The sequence below is a fragment of the Trichosurus vulpecula genome, chromosome 8 (assembly GCF_011100635.1).
Source record: "Trichosurus vulpecula isolate mTriVul1 chromosome 8, mTriVul1.pri, whole genome shotgun sequence".
NCBI lineage: Eukaryota > Metazoa > Chordata > Mammalia > Diprotodontia > Phalangeridae > Trichosurus > Trichosurus vulpecula.
Window position 1 is genome coordinate 139,212,369 of NC_050580.1, and position 18,686 is coordinate 139,231,054.

An 18,686-nucleotide genomic window follows, 5' to 3' on the forward strand; every position below is an offset into this window, starting at 1 on the left:
AATAATAGAGTCCCTGAAGAATTGCTGTTGTGGGTCACACAGAGAGCAACTGGGAAAAACATGGTAGATACAAGGAAACTGTGAAGCATTACAAATTAGAAGTGGCACAGGAGAAGCCCTGGAAAGGTTGTCATTAGAGAAATCTATGCTTTAAATAAAGATGGGCCAATGGCATAGCAATAACTAGGGATAAGTGACACATCCATGTAATGTCCAAGAGATCTAGAGGATGGCAGCTCTAGACTGGGTGGTTCCCCCAGGGGAGATTTATGCCCTATAAAAAAGGGAAGTTTGGGCAGAAATTGCAAAGGATCGGCAGCAGGCAGGAATGGGTTTCATTCTTCATCATTGGAAGGAGCATCCAGGCTGTTAAGACCACAGATCTGTTGAAGCATTAAAATACAGAGGAAGCTTTCAAGGTTACCAATAACTGAATAGGATCAGAAAGGGAGCAGTTGATCTGGGGTTTAGCGGGGAAAAGAAGCAAGGCTGGTTGTAAAGAAGTAGTATCAGAAGCAGCTGCAGAAATAGAGGAGAGATGCAGGTTCTCCTATTCTTGCTGCTAAAGCTGAGGTGGAAACTTTGGAAATTGGAGACACTGCCAGGAAGCTGCTTCAATAGAAGAAAGAGACCTTCAAGATCATCTAGCCCAATGCCCTTCTAAAGATGAGGAACCTGGGGCCTAGAGAGGGAAGTCACTTGCCCCCCAATTCACAGAACCAGGGTTTTAACATACATCTGACTCTAGACCCTGTATTCTTTCCCCTAGGCTGTCAGGGGCTGTAATCCTGGAGGTAAATCTAGGCACCTACAATAGATTAAGCATCAGTGTGGTTCTGGAAAGAAGCATCAAACTGAGAATCAAGAATCTAGAACAAAGATCTAGAACTTTCAGAGGCCGTGTAACCCAGACCCAACATTTTAAAGCTGAAGAGACCAAGGACATTAAGTGGCTTGTCCAAGGCCACACAGGTAGCAAGAGCAGAGGCAGGATTAGAAGTCAGGTCCTTTGACTCCAGAGAAATCATCGTAGAGGGAAACTGGTCAGTAGTTTTCTAGAAACTTCAATGTGGTGAATACTGAGAGGCAAGTAGAAGGGTCTATCAAGAATATAAAAATAAATTATAAAAGGGAGTTGGGGAAAGAAACTAAATCAGAGAGCATTACCTGGCAGAATTTTTTTTTTTACCCCTGTTACCTGCTTCTGAATTACACTTAGAGGAACTTCAGTGAAGGCTGATTCCATCATTAAAGAAAACTGCTTCAGTTAATAAAAATTAGTAGCAGTAAAGCATAATGAGCTTTGCTCTCTAAGGCTTTGATGAGTATCCAATTAGCATTAGGAAAATATAAATATTTGACTGTGGAATCTTCGTTTTCTTCTGAGATGAAAACTACTCTCCTGGTACTACTAAATCCCCAAGAGCTTTCCCTTTAATTTGCTATTCAGCCTTAAAAATCTGGATCCTGATTTTTTATTCAAGAATGTGTGTGCATGTTTCTGTGAGTGAGTTTATTCCCTATTTGATGTATGCCTTCTGTCCCATATAATTCATGTAATAACCTTTGGAGGGGGAAAAAAGCCTGAGAGAGCATTTTTATTGCATGAAAACTCTTTTAACTGGCATAATTGGGATACAGATTAGCCAGCACCCAAATATATTCTAAAAGAAATAGGGCAGCAGGCTTAAACCAAATTTAATTGATTCTGCTTCCTCTTTTTATGGCTCTTTTGTCAGATTTGTACCTTTCGTGAAATTGAGGGCATCTGACTAGATGGGCATTGAGAATACCTTAAGGTTAATTGGAAAATTAGTCATTCTAGCCCTCTCCCCCACCAAAAAAGAATCCATACGGCCATGTAAAAAGTGCCATCTTTGCTGTAGTCTACAATGATACTCTGCTTATTTTGGCTTTCCCCATCTCCAGCCAGATGGTACAGTGGATAGAACACTAGACCTGGAGTCAGTTCAGAAAGATATTAAGTTCAAATCTAGTCTCAGACACTTACTAGCTGTGTGACTCTAGGTAAGTCATTTAACTTGTCTGCCTCAGTTTTCTCAATCAGATAAATACTTGCACCTACCTCTCAGGATTACTGTAAGGCTCAAATGAGATAATAATTGTGAAGCATCTAGCACAGTGCCTGAAGCATAGTAGGCATTCATTTCCTTTCATCCGTTGTTGTTGTTTGTCCTTCATTATTGAAGAAGACTGTGACATAAGGGAGGTGATGCCATGACATGCAAGTGAATTGCATTTGAGTGAGGGAGGGCTGTGCAAAGTCAACAGCTTCACTTTCTCCTCCAGAGCCATCTGGGTCCAATGGCTAGATCAGGATGACTGGAGGTGGTCCTCCTTCCATCTGCAGCAGAGAACTGGATATAGCTTAGGTCAGGGATTCTTAAGGTGAGGTCTGTGAACTTTTAAAGAAAATTCTCATAACTGTATTTCAATGTATTTGGTGTCCATCATAATCCTTTGTATTTTATTTTATGCCTTTAAAGACATTATTCTGAGAAGGGGGTTGAGAGGCATCATCAGACTGCCAAAGGGGTCCATGACACAAAAAAATAGTTAAGAACTACTGGCTTAGGGCAATAGGAGATAACATCATTAAACGTGAGCAGACCTGGTTGGGTTTCTTAAATGAAAATGGGAAATTTGGGATACATTAGATTATAAGCTCTTTGAGGACAGGGGACTGCCTTTTGCCTTTTTTTTTTTGAGGCAAAAGGCGGGATAGACTTCTCCCTACTCTACGGTGATGAGAATTTTGTTTTCTGATTTTAGGAACTATACTGTGGTAAACACTGAGAAAGGAATTATAGAAGTACAGAGAATGAGCTGCCTAGGTATGAAGCTGAGCTGTCAATTAAAAATTCAAAGTGCACTATGGACCGCCACTGAGGTAATTACTGTTGCCCACCACCATGAATGCCCTGGCTGCATGGCCATTTCACGGCCCTGTTGTTCGTGTACATCATAAAACTAAAGACATTAGCATAGTCAATTAGTCCTGGGAGGGGTAAGAGCAGTCATACAGTGGATTTGTAGAAAGGTCAATCAAACGCTACATTTGCCTTCTCCCTGGTACATTGGTTCCAGAGCCCGTTTCCCAGCCTGAGGTTAGAGACACCTGTTCCCAAGCTCATGGCTTACTTGTTTAAGCTGGAAATTAGAACCATGAGGATCTGGTACAATAGCTGGCCTGGTGATAATCCATCTGCACCTCACCACCCTAATGTGTATCTGGAGGCTATGATTTGTCTGTGATTATCAGTGAAGTAGAAGCTGGGAATGAAAGAAGAAGGATACAAGGCAAGAAATGAAATCAGGGTACTACAGGGGAGGGACTGAACTTCAGACGATGCATTACAGCACCTTCGATCACGAATCTGCTATGCCCTAAATAAAACTGAGAAAATTGCTAAGAAAACAGTAACCTTGATGATAGGAGAGTGAAAAATTGGACGTATCAAATTCCCCTCATTACTCTTCATCTAAAGCCATTTGAACAGACTTCACCCCCCGCCATTTAAATTTATTGCTACAAATTTCACCACTTTTCATTTTTGTCCACAGGACCAGAAGATCTACATATACAGTTTAAAGGGTATGTGCCCATTAAATGCCCCCCAAAACGCATTAGATACCCCAGCTGTTGTCACTTGTTTCCTGGCAGTACCTGTTATGAAAAAGGTAAGGAAGAACAAATGAAGAAAGTTCAGAAAAAGTCATCAACCATTGTGCTTAAACAGGGGCTGATGACAAAACTGAAGACAGTGTAGAAAGCCTGCTTTTCATAGAGCAAATGTACATCAAGGTGTTTGGTGAACTGTTTTGTGTTTTTTCCAGGTTGGAAGGCTAATTGTGCCGAGTATCAATCGATAAATTTTTATTAAGCGCCTACTATGTGCCAGGCACTATGCTAAGTGCTAGGTAGTTTTCTAATAATTTTTTTCACTGAACGTACAAATCTTCCTAGAAGTGAGGCGTGTTATCCAAATAAAAGTAGGGTTGATTTCTCTATTAAACTGAGAAGATGTCAGTCCCCATAGTTGATGATAGCAGCAGCTGATTCCCTTGTCTTGATAGCAGCAAATCATTTCCATTTGATGGGGTGGGGGGGGGCGGAATTTTCATTGACATTAGCTTTAAATTTCAGTTCCAACCTTACCCCCAAGAGAAAGAAAGGAGCTAGATATTTGAGCAATTCAGGACACAGTTTGCATCAGAGACCTAGAAAACATGAAACAAAGAGTTATTTAAGGTCTTCTGCCAGCCAAAAGCCCTCCCTTCTGTGCCAAGTGAGCAGCCTCCAGAATGAAGGCAAGGTAATAAAGCGTGGTCTGTGTTGTTGGCTTACCTGGACTTGATGAATGCCTCTCCTCGGGAGACGTTGTCCTGTCCTGGGAGCAGAATGTCTCAAAGTGGATTGCCCAGCACACGTTCCCACTGGAAGGCAGTGGTTGCTGCCACAGCTGGAGTGCTGACGGCCTGGGGCCTTCAAATGCAGTTTTATTTTCATGTTTTCCTTGGCTGTTTTCTTAAAATACTGAAAATGAATTCTGAGAAAGTTACTAAGGGCTTATTGACTTTGCTGTTGAGCTGCAGGTCAGGTCACTGTTTTAACTTTGACAGTTTGAGTCAAACCTCCTTAGAGCTTCTAACATCCAGTTGAGAGGTGGCTTTCTATGCTTTCATCCTCACTGGCACAAGGACATGGGTTTCTACTTCTGTTTTGTCCTGGGTTTTCCAACCTGAGCTGGTTCCCACCTAAAGGTTTTTTTTAAAGGGAGATCATATTCAGCACCATGGTTTGGGACTTAGAGGGTCTGTGCCAAACCCAAAATGGCTGACAGTTTATGAGCTAGGTTCTGGGGTTAAGGGATAAACGCTAGGCATTGGCATTGTCTATTTGGCCTATGCCTGGTGACATAGAACTCGATACTGCTTTCGTAGCTAAATAAATCTCTATGACCTAGTAGCTAAGAAATATAAACCCCTACAAAATGTATAGGAGTGTACTAAGCCCTTGACTGAGATGTTGCTGAGAGTTGGGAACAAGAGTTTATCTATACATCCCCAAGTCACCCTCGAAATCAACTCCATGCCAAAATTCTTGGCCTGCTCAGAAGGCATCCATCTTAATTAAGAAGTCAACTCATGCCCTGCTTACACTATGAAGGGTAAAATGGTATAAAACCAATGATGAACAAGAAAGACAGTGTTGATTGCCTGATCTGACACAATTTAATCATCTCTAGTATTTAATTTAGTTTTTCAGGGAGGAAAATCCTTTTGATCAGCATAATATAATATTTTATTAAGAGGATGTACAGAGGGAACTAATTTGGAGGTCCATGGCCCTGAAAATGACCTTTGCTTGAGCCGTGAGAGTGGGAGGAGAGAATAGATGTCCTTAAGATCTGTATGTGGATAATGCTGCAGCCTTTTATTGAAAGTTGTAAAATTAGACTGGATGAGAATTTCAAAGAGAACACTGAGAGTGGATTTGTTTCTCCTTTCAACAGAATTCCTACCTTGTGTTGGCTGGTATGTCTGATGGACTTGTAGCAGTGTTTCCTGTGATCCAGGGCATTCCGGATAATAACTGCTCCTATCTGTGTTCCCATACTGCAAACAGATCCAAATTTAATATCACCGATGATGATCCCCGACAGAATCCTTACCCCGTAAAAGCCATGGAAATAGCTAACAGTGGATCTGAGGTCTGGTACAGCAACGGGCCTGGTATCCTAATTATAGACTGTGCCACACTGGAAATAAATAGACGATTAGATCCCTATTCTCCTCCTTCTGTGATAACATCAATAGTGGGCAACTCAGAGTGCCATGGTGAAGAAGTGGTCTGGTGCCTGGATGACAAAGACAACTCTTTGGTGATGTACTTCTCTGCAACCTATCAGCTATGCGCACGGTACTTTTGTGGGGACTGCAGCCCACTCAGAGACACATTTCTAGTTGAGCAGCCCATTCTGGGGCTCTCCACTGCTGGTTTGGCCAGCCAGAAGCATCCTGAGAGTGACTGCATAGCTGATGTGAGCATAATCTATAGCCAAGAACTTGGAACTCAGATATTAAACCACCAAGATTCTCTTACGGATTATTGCTCCATGTCCTCATATTCATCTTCCCCTCCCAACAGAATTACTAGGTCTTTCTCGAGTCTGCCAAGTTCACCCATTAGCTCTTCTGGCATGCCTTTTCACGCTGACTATGAAGACTCGGACAAATTTCATGAGCCCATCCTTTGCTCTGATGGATCTGAAAAGGATGGGCCTCTCATGAGCAGCGAAGCATCCACACAACTACAAGCAGTGAAAATCCTCTCAGTAAAAGACCTCGTTTGGATCCCCAGGTAAAGTGTTCCATTAAATAGGTTTACATGGTATACAAAAAAAAGGGGAATCTCCTATTGACCTATGAGGGGGAGATCTGCCCTCTAATTCTTCATTTTTAGTTTTATTCCATTTGGGGCCACAGTGAAGGGCAAGTTTTTAAAACCACTCTCAGTGAAAGATGAAGAGAATAGCTCTGTTAACAAGTATTTTTTTTTGCTTCTAAGTCTTTTTTTTTCTCTCTGGCAAATCTAATAATAACAGCAGTAAGCCCAGTGCCCCTATCAGATACAATGCAGTAAAAGAGGTGATTTCATTGTGATTAAATTTCCTTTTGGGGAAGTTCTGTTCTACCATTTCTCTGTCATGCCATCTCAGTAATTTAATACATTAGCTGAAACTATATATGTGTTGCAAATGCTTTTCCGCTGACTGTATCAATTTACCCTGGAGATTACTAATGTGAGTAAAATTCTTCCCACTTTCTGTTTCTTAGGCAAGGAGGAGATGTTATCGTCATTGGACTGGAGAAGGAATCTGGTACCCAGCGGGGTAGAGTGATAGCTGTATTAAAGGCTAGAGAACTAGCCCCACATGGGTAAGGCTGAATTAGAAACGCCTCTTGAATGTTAAAATACACAAAAGAAACCCAACGCACTAAACGTTTTAGCATTTTGGTTTACTGAGGTTTCTCTACACTACATTTGTAGTCAGAAGGCCTGGGTTCAAGTGTGACTCTCCTGTTTATTATCTGTATGACACTGAGCAAATGATAAGGGAGCTAGATTCAGTGGTCCCTTCTAGCTCCAAATCCCAAGATTCAGAAAGCACTTTTCCCCTTCTTGTCTTCTGTAAATAAGAATCATGAGGCTGCTGGGCAGCACAATGAATAGAACAATGGGCCTAGAATAAAGAAGAGCCAAGTTCATATCTAACCTCAGACACTTACTAGCTATGTGACCCTTCTCTCCCCCCACCCCCGCCACCCCGTGTCTGCCTCAGCTTCCTCAACTGTGAAATGAGGAATCACAATAACTTCTCCCTCCCAGGTTTGTTGTAAGGATCTAAGGAGATGTTGTAAAATGCATAGCTGGCACATTGTAGGCATTTGATAAAAGCTTACTTCCTTCCTTCTTCCTCCTTCCTTCCTTCCCTCTTTCCTTCTTCCTTCCTTCCTCCCTCCTTCCTTCCTTCCTTCCTTCCTCCTTCCTTTCTTCCTCCTTCCTTCTTTTCTTCCTCCTTCCCTCCCTTCCTTCCTCCTTCCTTTCTCCTTCCTTCCCTCCCTTCCTTCCTCCCTCCTTCCTCCCTCCTTTCTTCCTCCTTCCTTCCTTTCCTCTTTCCCTCCTTCCTTCCTCCTTCCTTTCTTCCTCCTTCCTTCCTCCTTCCCTCCCTTCCTTCCTCCTTCCTTCCCTCCCTTCCTTCCTCCTTCCTTCCTTCCTTTCTCCTTCCTCCTTCCTTCCTTAACTTCCTTCCTCCCTCCCTCCCTTCCTTCCATCATCCACCAGTTTGCAGCATATGATGTTTCTTTTTTTAATCATCTACTAATATCCCTAAAAAGGAGTGATCCTGGCCATAGCACCATAGCATAGGACAGTGCTAAGAAGCTTTTAGCCATTTAGTAACCATCTAATGTGTGACTCAGTTGTTAGTTCAGCCCATTTCCTGTGTGCCCAGTGAAGGTCATAGTGAACAACCCACTGGGGCCGAGTCTCCAGGATCAGTGTTAAGTTGGGAGCTGAAGCAATTATCCATGCAGTTCAAGTGGCCCTTCTCATTTCTGCCTCCTTCTTCCCCCTACCCCAAAACCTCCTACTTCAGAATCCTCATCTGTAAAGAGGAGGGGTGGTTCTGCTTGATGGTCCCTTGGGTCCTTTCCAGTTCTAAATCTATGATCCCAAGATCCACCGCTGCCTACAGAGATACCCAGTTACTGCAGGAAGGGGTGCTGCCCCTTTCTGGCTTCCTTCTGTGACTTGTACTTCTGCTGCCAGCTGTTTCCACCAGAAATGCATGGCTCCACTGTGAGAATAAAGCAGGAGCAAGAACAGTTTGTCCAGGACGTTATATGCAAGGCTGGGAAAATGTATAGGCTGAGGCAGAGCATGACTAATTATGGTCTGGGCTGCAACTCCTGAGTACTCAAACACCCTGGAATGTTTACATCTCTTCACTTCAGCTACCAAGTCTCAAGTAATAAATTATTTGTATGAAAAGTCCCCAAATTCTACTTTGTATATGTTTTGGGTCACTTCCACATTACATTAATTCACCTTCTTCTGGAGGGTCCATTGGTTTTCGTTTCTCCTGAAGCACAGAGATGGGGGAAAGTCCTATTTCACTTATTTCTCTCAGAGCAGAATGATGACAAAGGAAATGTCTGCAGTGAATCAACCTCTGGCACTCACCCGCATGGAGCTTTCCAGGATGAGTCACTCTTTAGCTAATGACCCTTGTTTTGTAAATGATTATATTTAAGAAATAAGAGATGTGCTCCTGAGTCCATCATGTTTCCAATTTTATTCTCTCAAATTAGGAAAAGGGGGTGGGTTGCCTTGACATTAGCCCTTTTAGATCAGTTCTAACTGAGGACAGACCAATGGATCTCTAATAAAAATAATTACCTAGTTTAGTGGTTCCCTAACTATGGGCCAAATTATGCAGGAAGGCATGGAGTTCAAGAATCCATATTCAAACCAGGAATTGTAATTTTAATCTGTATAACTGTGCCTGCTGTCATAAGGCAACCTTTTTATTCTTCCTTAATTTAATCTCTGTCACCCTCCCCACACAAAAAAACTTTTTCCAAACTTTCCTTTCCTTAAACCTTCAATATGTCCCCCTTTCTACTCTCTCTCAGCTGAGGATTTCACTCCTTACTTTCTTGAGAAAACCAAATCATTTGACATGTGCTACCTCTTCTCTCCTTCTCTTCCTTTCAATATCTCTTGACATCATCCCCCCCTCTCTTTTCTTTTCCCATAGTATCTGACCCATGAGATGCTCCCCCTCCTTGCTAAGGCCAACCGCCATGTGTTCCCTTGATCATATCCCAGAAGATTGCACCCTCATTAACTCTGTCTCTGTCTCTTTACCTTCAACCTCTCTATGTACTGCTTCTTTCCCTCTACTTTCAAACATGCCCATGTTTGCCTCATCCTTAAATACGTTCACTTAATCCTACCAACACCTTATTATTTTCCTAGTTCTACATCCTTTCTTTCTCAGCCAAACTCCAAGAAAAAGTATCTCAATTGTTACTATCTCGACTTCCTTTCCTCATTTCAAATGACCTCTTAATTGCTGAATCTGATGGTCTTTTTTTAGTATTCATCCTTCTCCATCTATTGGTTGCACTTGACTGCTCTCTCCTCTCTGGACCTTTATGACACTGCTGTCTCCTGGTTCTCTGTCTACCTGTCCAATCACTGTGCTGTCTCCTTTCCTGTTTTATTATTCAGACCATCCCCTGCAACAGTGGGTATTACCAAGATCCTGTCAGAGATCTCCCTACTATTTTCTCTCTACACTCTGTTGGTGACTTAATCAACTCCTGTTGGTTTAATTATCATCTCAATTCAAAACTTCAATTCCACATCACCCTCTGCCAATTATTGGACATTTTTAAACTAAATGTCCTAGGGAAATCTCAAACCCAGTATGTTCAAAACAGATTTCATTGTCTTTCCCCAAAAATGGACTCCTCCTAATTTTTGTTTGTTGAAGGCACCACTGCTCTTCCAATCTCTGGGGTTCCTAACCTTAATGTTATCCTTGAGTCCTCACTCTCAGTTCACATAGTCAATCAGTTGTCGAAGCTTGCTCTTTCTCCCACTATAGCATCCCCCAAGTCCAACTCCTGTCATCTCACATGGTTACCACCTTAATTCATCCCCTCATACCTCTTGCCTAGATTATTCTAGGAGCCTCCTCCAGCTCTTTGTGATCCAGCCAAACTGGCCTTCTGTGTGCTCCTCACACGTGGTACTCCATCTCCCGTCTGCATGCCTTTGGGCTGACTGTCTCTCATGATGGGAATGTACTTTCATTTCACCTCTGCCTAAGAGAATCCATCTCTTCCTTCAAGAAATAATTCAAGTCTTGGAGTCAGGAGGACCTGAGTTCAAATTCAGCCTCAGATATTTACTAGCTGTGTGACCCTGATCAAGTCACTTAACCCCAATTTCTCAAAAAAAGCAACCACAATTCAAGCATCATCTTCTATTTGAAGTTTTTTCCTGATCTCCTCAGCAGCTAGTGCCTTCCCTCTCAAACTGTTATATTGCTTTGTATATATTTGTTTTTGTTTTCTTTATTTGTATTATATACACACACACACATTACACACACCCTTGCTCCCTTCACTAGAAGGTAATCTCCTTGACAAGAGGGATAGTTTTATTAATTATATTTGTATCCCCAGTTTCTAACATAGTGCCTTGCACGTGTGTTCAGTCGTGTCCAATTCTTCATGACCTTGTGGACATACTTTCCATGGGGTTTTCTTGGCAAAGATACTGAAGTAGTTTGCAGTCTCCTTCTCTGGTGGATTAAAGCAAACAGAGATTAAGTGACTTACCTAAAGTCACACAGCTAATAAGTGTCTGAGGTCAGATTTGAACTCAGGTCTTCCTGGTTCCAGATTCAGTGCTCTATCCACTGAGCCATCTAGCTGCCTCACCTAGTCACATAGTAGGTGCTTAATAAATACTTACTGATCTCTAACAAAAAAAAAAATTCAGCTTGAGAGCAACTGCTATAAGAAACAATGAAGTTTGTTTTGTTTTGTTTTTTTAACAAAAAAGCTATTCTTATTCTTGAAAATGTGAATCAATCGTAGAGAGTATATAAAGGTTCATGTAGCAAATGGACTTCTTAAGCAAAACACTACAATGTACTCTAAAGAGCTACCATTATTTTGTTGTGATGTTGCCTATTTCTCATTAACAGGAGAAGTGTTAGTAGAAGCCAGGGATGACAGTGATACAGAGTGTAAGAATACAATTTCCTGGCATTTATGTCTTTTCTTTTTACTTAACCTTCATTTCCAAATATGTCCTTCCCTCCTCCTGTACCTAGTAACCCATCCCACATAACAAAGAATCAAAAAGAAATCATGGGGGAAAATAAAATGTTTGTCTTAAAATTTTTTATTTAATTTTCTTTAAAGAGAAAGTTTAAAAAAAAGTTGGCAAGATGAATCAATACCACAACCAAATCTGTCAGCATATGCAGTATTCTACATCCATAACCATCATACCTACAAAAAAAGGAAGGGTCATATATTTCCTCATCTCTTCTGCAGGGTCAACCTGGCCATTTTAATTACCCAGCAGTCACTTTCACCTTTTTTTGTTCTTTCTATTTACTTTGTCGGGGTCTTTATGTATAGTGGTTTTTTTCTGGTTCTGCTTATTTCATGATGCATCACTTCATATAACTGTCCCTAGGCTTCTCTGAATTCTTAATATTCCTCTTTTTATAGCACAGTAATATTCTAATACATTTGTGTATCTCAGTTTACTTAGGGATTCCTCAATCAACTTTTTTTCCCAATTTTTGCTACTACAAAAAGTGCTGCTATAAATATTTTTATGAATATGGCGCCTTTCTGTCTTTAATTTTCTTGGAGTGTTCACCTTGTAGTGGGCTCTGGGTTAAGTAGTGTAAATGTGCATTTTAATCATTTTTTAAAAACATAATTCCAAACTGCTTTCCAAAGTGTTTGGACCAATACATAGTTTTATCAGCAGTGTATTAGTGTATCTGTCCTTCTGCAGCTGATTCAGCATTAGGGATTTTCGTCCTTTTTTTCCAACTTGCTAGGTATAAAGTGAAACCTCAGAGTTGTCTTGATCTGCATTTAACAATATTTATGATTTGGAAAATTTTTCATGTTTGCTAATAGTCTGAAATTTTTCTTTTGAGAACTGTTTATTCAAATCCTCTTACTGTTTATTGGGGAATGAATCTTGGTCTTATATACTTTTCTCTTTTTATCTTGGATATCAGACCCTTATCAGAGATAGTTGGTATAAAGATTTTTTTTGCCCAATCAACAGGTTGCCCTTCTCACCCTAAGTGCATCAGAAAATTCTTTAAAGCTATAAGTTGCAGGGCAGGTGCTGATCTGAATTGGTAAAGGAAATTTCTTACCTACCAGGTAGGTCCCTAGACCAATTACATCACAGGTCCAGTCCTTAAAAAAATTCATCTTATTGGATTTGACTCAGTGATTGCTGTGAATTAAAATAGGGAAAATGCTTTGCAAACCTTAAAGCACCATATAAATGCTAACTATGAATATTAGCTCCGCTCTCCACACCTTTCCCACAAGAATAGCATGAAAGACTGTCAAATGCTTCACTAAAACTTAGGTAAAACTATATCTACCACATTCTTCTGATCCACCAGTCTGGTTACTCTGTTAAAATGGCAAAGAAGATTCGACTGCCATGACCTGCTCTTGTGCTTGCTCTGTGATCTCCACTTCCTTTTCTAACTGTTATCAAACCTTCTTTTTAAAAACACATTCCAGAATTTTGTCAGTAATCAAAGAAAAACTCACTGGTCTACAGTTTATAGGTCCTGTTCTCTTCAATTCTTTGGGATATTTGGCATTCTCTAAGCCTCTCTCATTTTACACAGTCTTTCAAAGATTACTGATGGTGACTCAGCAACCACATCTGCCAGTTCTTTGTGGATCCTAGGATGTAATTCACCTATGCCTGGTGACTTGGACTCATCAAAGTTGTTCTCTTACTATCTCCTCACTTATTTATTCTTTCCAGTACAAAAATAATTCTCAGCAGAAAAAGGAGAAGCAAGATAAATTGAGTAGGTCTTTCTTCTCTCTGACATCAGTTGTTTTTGTCCTATTTATCCCAAGTAGCGTGCCTCTTCTCCCTTCTTTGATCCTCCTCTTTTCCCTGCTAACAAATGATATCTGCCATTTTTTATTTCCTCACCAGTCTCATGACACTATGAGCTTTAGCCCTCCTGACACCATTCTCAGAAGGAGGATCACCATTATTTAGAACTGGAAAGGTCTTTAGAGATCATCTTGCTCAACCTCTTCATTTTTTCATATGACAAAACTGAGGGTCAAGGTCAGACAGCTATTAAGTAACAGTAAGACTTAAACCCAAGTCTCTTGCCTCTTTTTATTTCACCCTGCTCCTTTCTGGCAGTCAGCTGCACAATGGAGGAAAATGTTGACATATTAATCCAAAACCAGGCAAAATCCCAAAGTCATTTACATTTACCTCCAAACTGTATCATAACTTTCAGTAGTAGATTTATATGTGGCTTAGGCAAGTTTTCATATTGTCTTGCAAGAAGCAGCATCCAGGGGATGTAGAGCTATGAAAATGCAGGTTGAAGTTCTGTCTCTGACCCAAACTGGCTCTATGATTCTGAAGAAGTCATTTAACCTCTTGATGCCCTGGGCAACTCTCTGAGACTGAAAGTGCAAAGAATGTGCCAATCTGTGTTGGTAGAGTTTTTCACCTGAAGCTCCATATACAGATGAAATCATGGATCTAATCCAATATGTATATTCTAATATAGAGAGGCATACCTCAGAGATATTGTGGCTTTGATTCCAGACCACCACAATAAAGCAAGCCACATGAATTTTTTAGTTTCCTAATACATAAAAAAGCTATATTTATACTATACTGTAGTCTATTAAGCATGCAGTAGTATTACATCTAAAAAATGTATATGCCTTAACTAAAAATACTGATTGCTAAAAGATGTTAACCATCATTTGAGCCTTCATCAAGTCATAATCTTTTTGCTGGTGGACGGGTTTGCCACAATCTCGATGTTTGCTGACTGATCAGGGTCATGATTGCTGAAGGTTGGGGTGGCTGTAGCAATTTCTTAAAATAAGACAACAATAAAGTTTGCCACATCAGTTGACTGTTCTTTTCACTTGAATGCTTAGAAGCCATTGTAGGGTTGTTAACTGGCCTAATTTCAATATTGTTATGTCTCAGGGGATAGGGAGGTCCAAGGAGAGCAAGAGAGATGGGGGGAAGAACTGGTAGGTGGAGCAGTCAGAACATACACAACGTAAGTCAATTAAGTTCGCTGCTTATATAGGCATAGTTCGTGGCACCCCAAAACAATTCCAATAGTAACGTCAAAGATCACTGATCACAGATCACCATAACAGATATCATAATAATGAAAAAGCTTGGAATATTGTGAGAATTACCAAAATGTGACACAGAACATATACTGCTGGAAAAATGGCACCCAGACTTGCATGACACAGGGTTGCCATAAATCTTCACTTTGGTTTTTTTTTAGTTCAATATCTGTATGCCTACATGTATATCTGTATACACTTATACATGTGTGTGTGAATATATACTATATATATTATGTTTTCTATATAATTTATATAGAAAATATATGCCTTACATATACACATGTTTTATATATGAAAAATGTCATATATCATATCATAAAAATATCATCTACTTCCATCCCTGAGGACAAGGATAAGAGATCTAAAAGTGTTTCGCTTGGCAGAAGGGAGTCAGCCTGGGATTTAAAATTTGCTAATTCATCAACAGAGAATCATTGGTATTGATTGATGGTATTGGCCCATTGCTTTGGAGATCTTGACTGGCTTAAAGAAAATGCCCATTCTAACTCACCTCTCTGAAATTACCAAGATTTAGTCCATTATGAATAAAAACCATAAAGTAAAATTGTCTCTCTTGACCCCAGCTCTATACTATTACAGAGCACTTAGGCATACATGCACACGCACACGCACACACACATTTATTTAAATATTTATGTATATATTTTGTTGCTGTTTAGTTGTTTTAGTGGTGTCCAACTCTTCTTGACCTCATTTGGGGTTTCCTTGGCAAAGATACTGGAGTGGTTTGCTGTTTCCTTCTCTAGCTAATTTTACAGATGAGGAAACTGAAGCAAACAGAGTTAAATGATTTGCCCAGGTCACATAGCTAACAAATGTCTGAGACCAGATTTAAACTCAGGAAGATGAGTTTTCCTGACTCCAGGCCCAGCACTCTAAACACTGTACCCCCAACTTCCCATATGTATATATATATATATATATATATATAGAAAATGTATATTATTTTATTACATATGGAAAATATATATAATATGTATACATACATACATTTAAGGAGGTAGTTTTGCTCTAGGAGCTAGTTTAAAGTATATCGTGTGTATATATTATATAATTATATGTGTATATATGCAATGAGATATATGTATATATACACACAATGATATATATGTGTGTGTGTGTATTTATATCTATTTCAAACACATTGGTTATGCAAGGTTATAATGCTGGAACTGTTCACCTTTTCAGTATTTCTCTCTAAACATCTATACAAAATACTGTAAAATGAAGCTTCTGTCTGCAGCCTCCTCCCCAGTGCTGTATGTTTTCTTAGACGAGTTCTAACTCCATTCTCAAGGCCTATCCTTTGATTCCCCAGGAAGCTGGTTGAAGCTGCTGTTGTAGCAAAGGACACGGTTGTGTGCTGCTTTGAACAGGAAAACATGGAATGGTGCCTGGCTGTCTGGAGAGGCTGGGGGGCCAGGGAGTTTGACATTTTCTACCAATCCTATGAAGAACTGGGAAGGCTTGAAGCTGGTATGCGAAAAAGAAGGTAATTCTTATGGAATTTAAGTCTAATGGTCTCTGAGGGATGAACAGACCAAGGAATATTCAACTGACACCCTTCAGTGTAACCTGGAGAGCTCCATGTACCCAGAAGAGGGACTTTTCTTTCTTTCTTCATATTTTGCTGCTAAGAACTACTGAGAAGTTACCTGCTGTGCAGTGTGTTGGGGGTGGGGGGGGGGTTTCTTGAATATAAAGTCATTTGGATACTTTCTTTTTTTTCTGCCTTTCATTCTTCATTCTCCAGCAAAAAAGCCTGGTGAGAACCTGTTCATACTCTCACCAGTCCTTTAGACTTCTTTCTCCTTTTCCCTTCTCTATCCACACAAAGAAGAGGATATCCAGATTCTGAACAAGAGTTCTTGGACTTTTAGAATGATGATGGAGCAGTACCCTTTCCCTGCCCCCATTTTATATTTCTTCCCATGCCCTAAGTCATGGTTGTAATTACACTATGCCTTCTTAGCTAAGAGGGCTAGCCTGAACATGATGGGAGTGACCCCTGTCTCCTTCCTTCCATGATTCCAAGGCTCAAAAGCTGGTACAAGATTTCTGCCATCCCCAAAGGCAGGTTCCTAGGGTTGGCCAAAATTCATTGATTTATATGAGGTTGAATAATGCAGAAAATATCACTGTGATAAACCCCCAGATGAACTCTTGGTGACCAACATTGTCCAGTCCTGGGGTATGAACGAACATCTTTAAATCGTGTGGCTAAGAAGCAAAGAGGAAATGTCATCCAGAGGGCAAATGATTTCAGTGTTTGCAAGGTTCCTGATGCTTTTCCAGTTAACAAAAGGAAGAAGTAATGATCAGTGGCATTTCAAAATAGTCTTACGTGTTTATATTTTTTAAAAGCAAACTTGAACACAGATGGAATATAAAAGCTCAGTATGTACATAATCCTGTTTGTTATTTTTAAAAATTAATATCTCTCTTAGCCCTTTGGTTATGAATTCACATTTTTCTGGGTTGCACAATACTACATTTACATTAAAATGTGCTGCATGCATGTACAGTAGAGTGTAAAATGTAAATTAGTTCACAGAGAATTCATGTGTATATTACATAACTTTTTTAATGAAGGAACTATATATTATATGCATATATATATAATATATATTAACTCAGTTTCATCATTCCAGGCTGCTTGACACAGAACCAGAAAGTGAAATGGGAGAGTTATGCTTTGGTTCAACTGTTGACTTAAAAAAATAAAATAAAATAAGATTTGACATGGGGCAATTTCATTTATTTGAAAATAAACAGACTACTTAAAATGAGGTAATGGCTCATAATCTTTTGTTGACAGCTTGGGATAATTATATCTTATACTACACAGAGTCCTTGCTTGTTTATGTCACTGAAATATACTTCCTCCATATTTACTCCCTGATCTTCAAAGCTAGCTCTCTGTAGGTGGTGTCCTCTGAGTAGGACAATTAGACTTCTGCTTACTCCAAAATATTTCCCTCATTGGTGTACCATATTGCCTCCCTCTTCCCTATTTCCTAAATGAAAATTCCTATGTCTAAACTTATTCTTCCAAGTCAGATTTTTAAAAAGAAAAGTCAGGAACATTACCTCCAGAAGACCGTTGTCAGTTGCAAAGGAAAGCAGGAGCCTTGAGGCTTCCATAGTTCCAATGCCCTTTGGAATATTTTGGCCTTATCTTTCCAAGATTGTGATTCCCTGATCCACAGCCATATTGCATCATTGGGAGCATACTGGTGATCAAGAAATGGTCTTTGGTGGCATCTAGAAGTTTAGGATAATTGAAAACACTGCACAATTTCCCAAATGTGATCCAGACCAATCTTCTTCCACTAGTCATTTCAAGGCTTAAGTTATTTTCCATCTGCAGCACCTAAGACAAATATTTTGACTTACGAACTCAGTGAAATTTAGATCTAGGTGTATGTCACAGTCTGGGCAGTATGGTTTGTTGTTGTTTTAGTTCACATTGTTCCTCTTTTAAACTTCTGTGGATTTCACTAGGAAAGTTTTATAGTGTTCTAGGGCAAAAACAAACAGAAATCCAGTGAGGAAGGAAAGGAGTTCTACCTAAAGACATGAATGATCAGGGAGCAAGTAAGGGCAAAAGATGAAGAGAAAAAGTGGCACTGTGTTAAGAAAAGTATCAGGAACTTTAAAGCTCAGGATGAACAGAGATTGTTATTGAATGCCAAGGACAACAAAAAAGGTTGTGTTTTTCTTGTGTTGGGCTTTTATTGTTGTTGCTATTTGGGGGACAAGAAGAATGTTAAAAAAAAAAGGAATAAGACCTAAGCTTGGCATAGATGGAATTACAACAGATGACAGAAGGCAAAACTACTCAACTCATTTTACTTATGTACCATCCCCTCCCCCAGTTTGGTTGGGTCCCCAGAAGTGCTACTACACTCACAGTTGTAGAGGATAAATCTATGGGACAGAACTTGAAACACTATCTCTTATAAGCCCCCATTGGTATGCTTCCCATTAAGAACCTAAGAACAGTTGGTGGAAATCATTTCTTCCTAAAATCTGGGGCGCACTCTCCCACAAATATAGCATCTGTGGAAAGAATGAGCCCAAACTTAGAGCACAATGGCAATGAGGCAAACACGTGGGAAACATATGTAACAGAGGCAGTA

General features: G+C 40.0%; 1 protein-coding gene across 2 annotated transcripts in view; it reads left to right on the forward strand.

The window, feature by feature from the left end:
- LRRK1 (leucine rich repeat kinase 1) overlaps positions 1-17,293 on the forward strand; it is a 159,468-nt gene extending 142,175 nt beyond the window's left edge. Inside the window, exons 30-35 of one of the 2 annotated variants that reach the window (XM_036735425.1) lie at positions 2,794-2,911; positions 3,586-3,702; positions 5,538-6,385; positions 6,862-6,963; positions 11,313-11,354; positions 15,863-15,921. In XM_036735425.1, coding sequence (XP_036591320.1) covers positions 2,794-2,911; positions 3,586-3,702; positions 5,538-6,385; positions 6,862-6,963; positions 11,313-11,340 — 1,213 coding nt within the window. In that variant the 3' untranslated portion in view covers positions 11,341-11,354; positions 15,863-15,921. Of the gene's footprint in view, positions 1-2,793; positions 2,912-3,585; positions 3,703-5,537; positions 6,386-6,861; positions 6,964-11,312; positions 11,355-15,862 lie in introns of both variants that reach the window. The other variant, XM_036735424.1, reaches the window with a different exon arrangement.
- Positions 17,294-18,686: the final 1,393 nt, after the last annotated feature.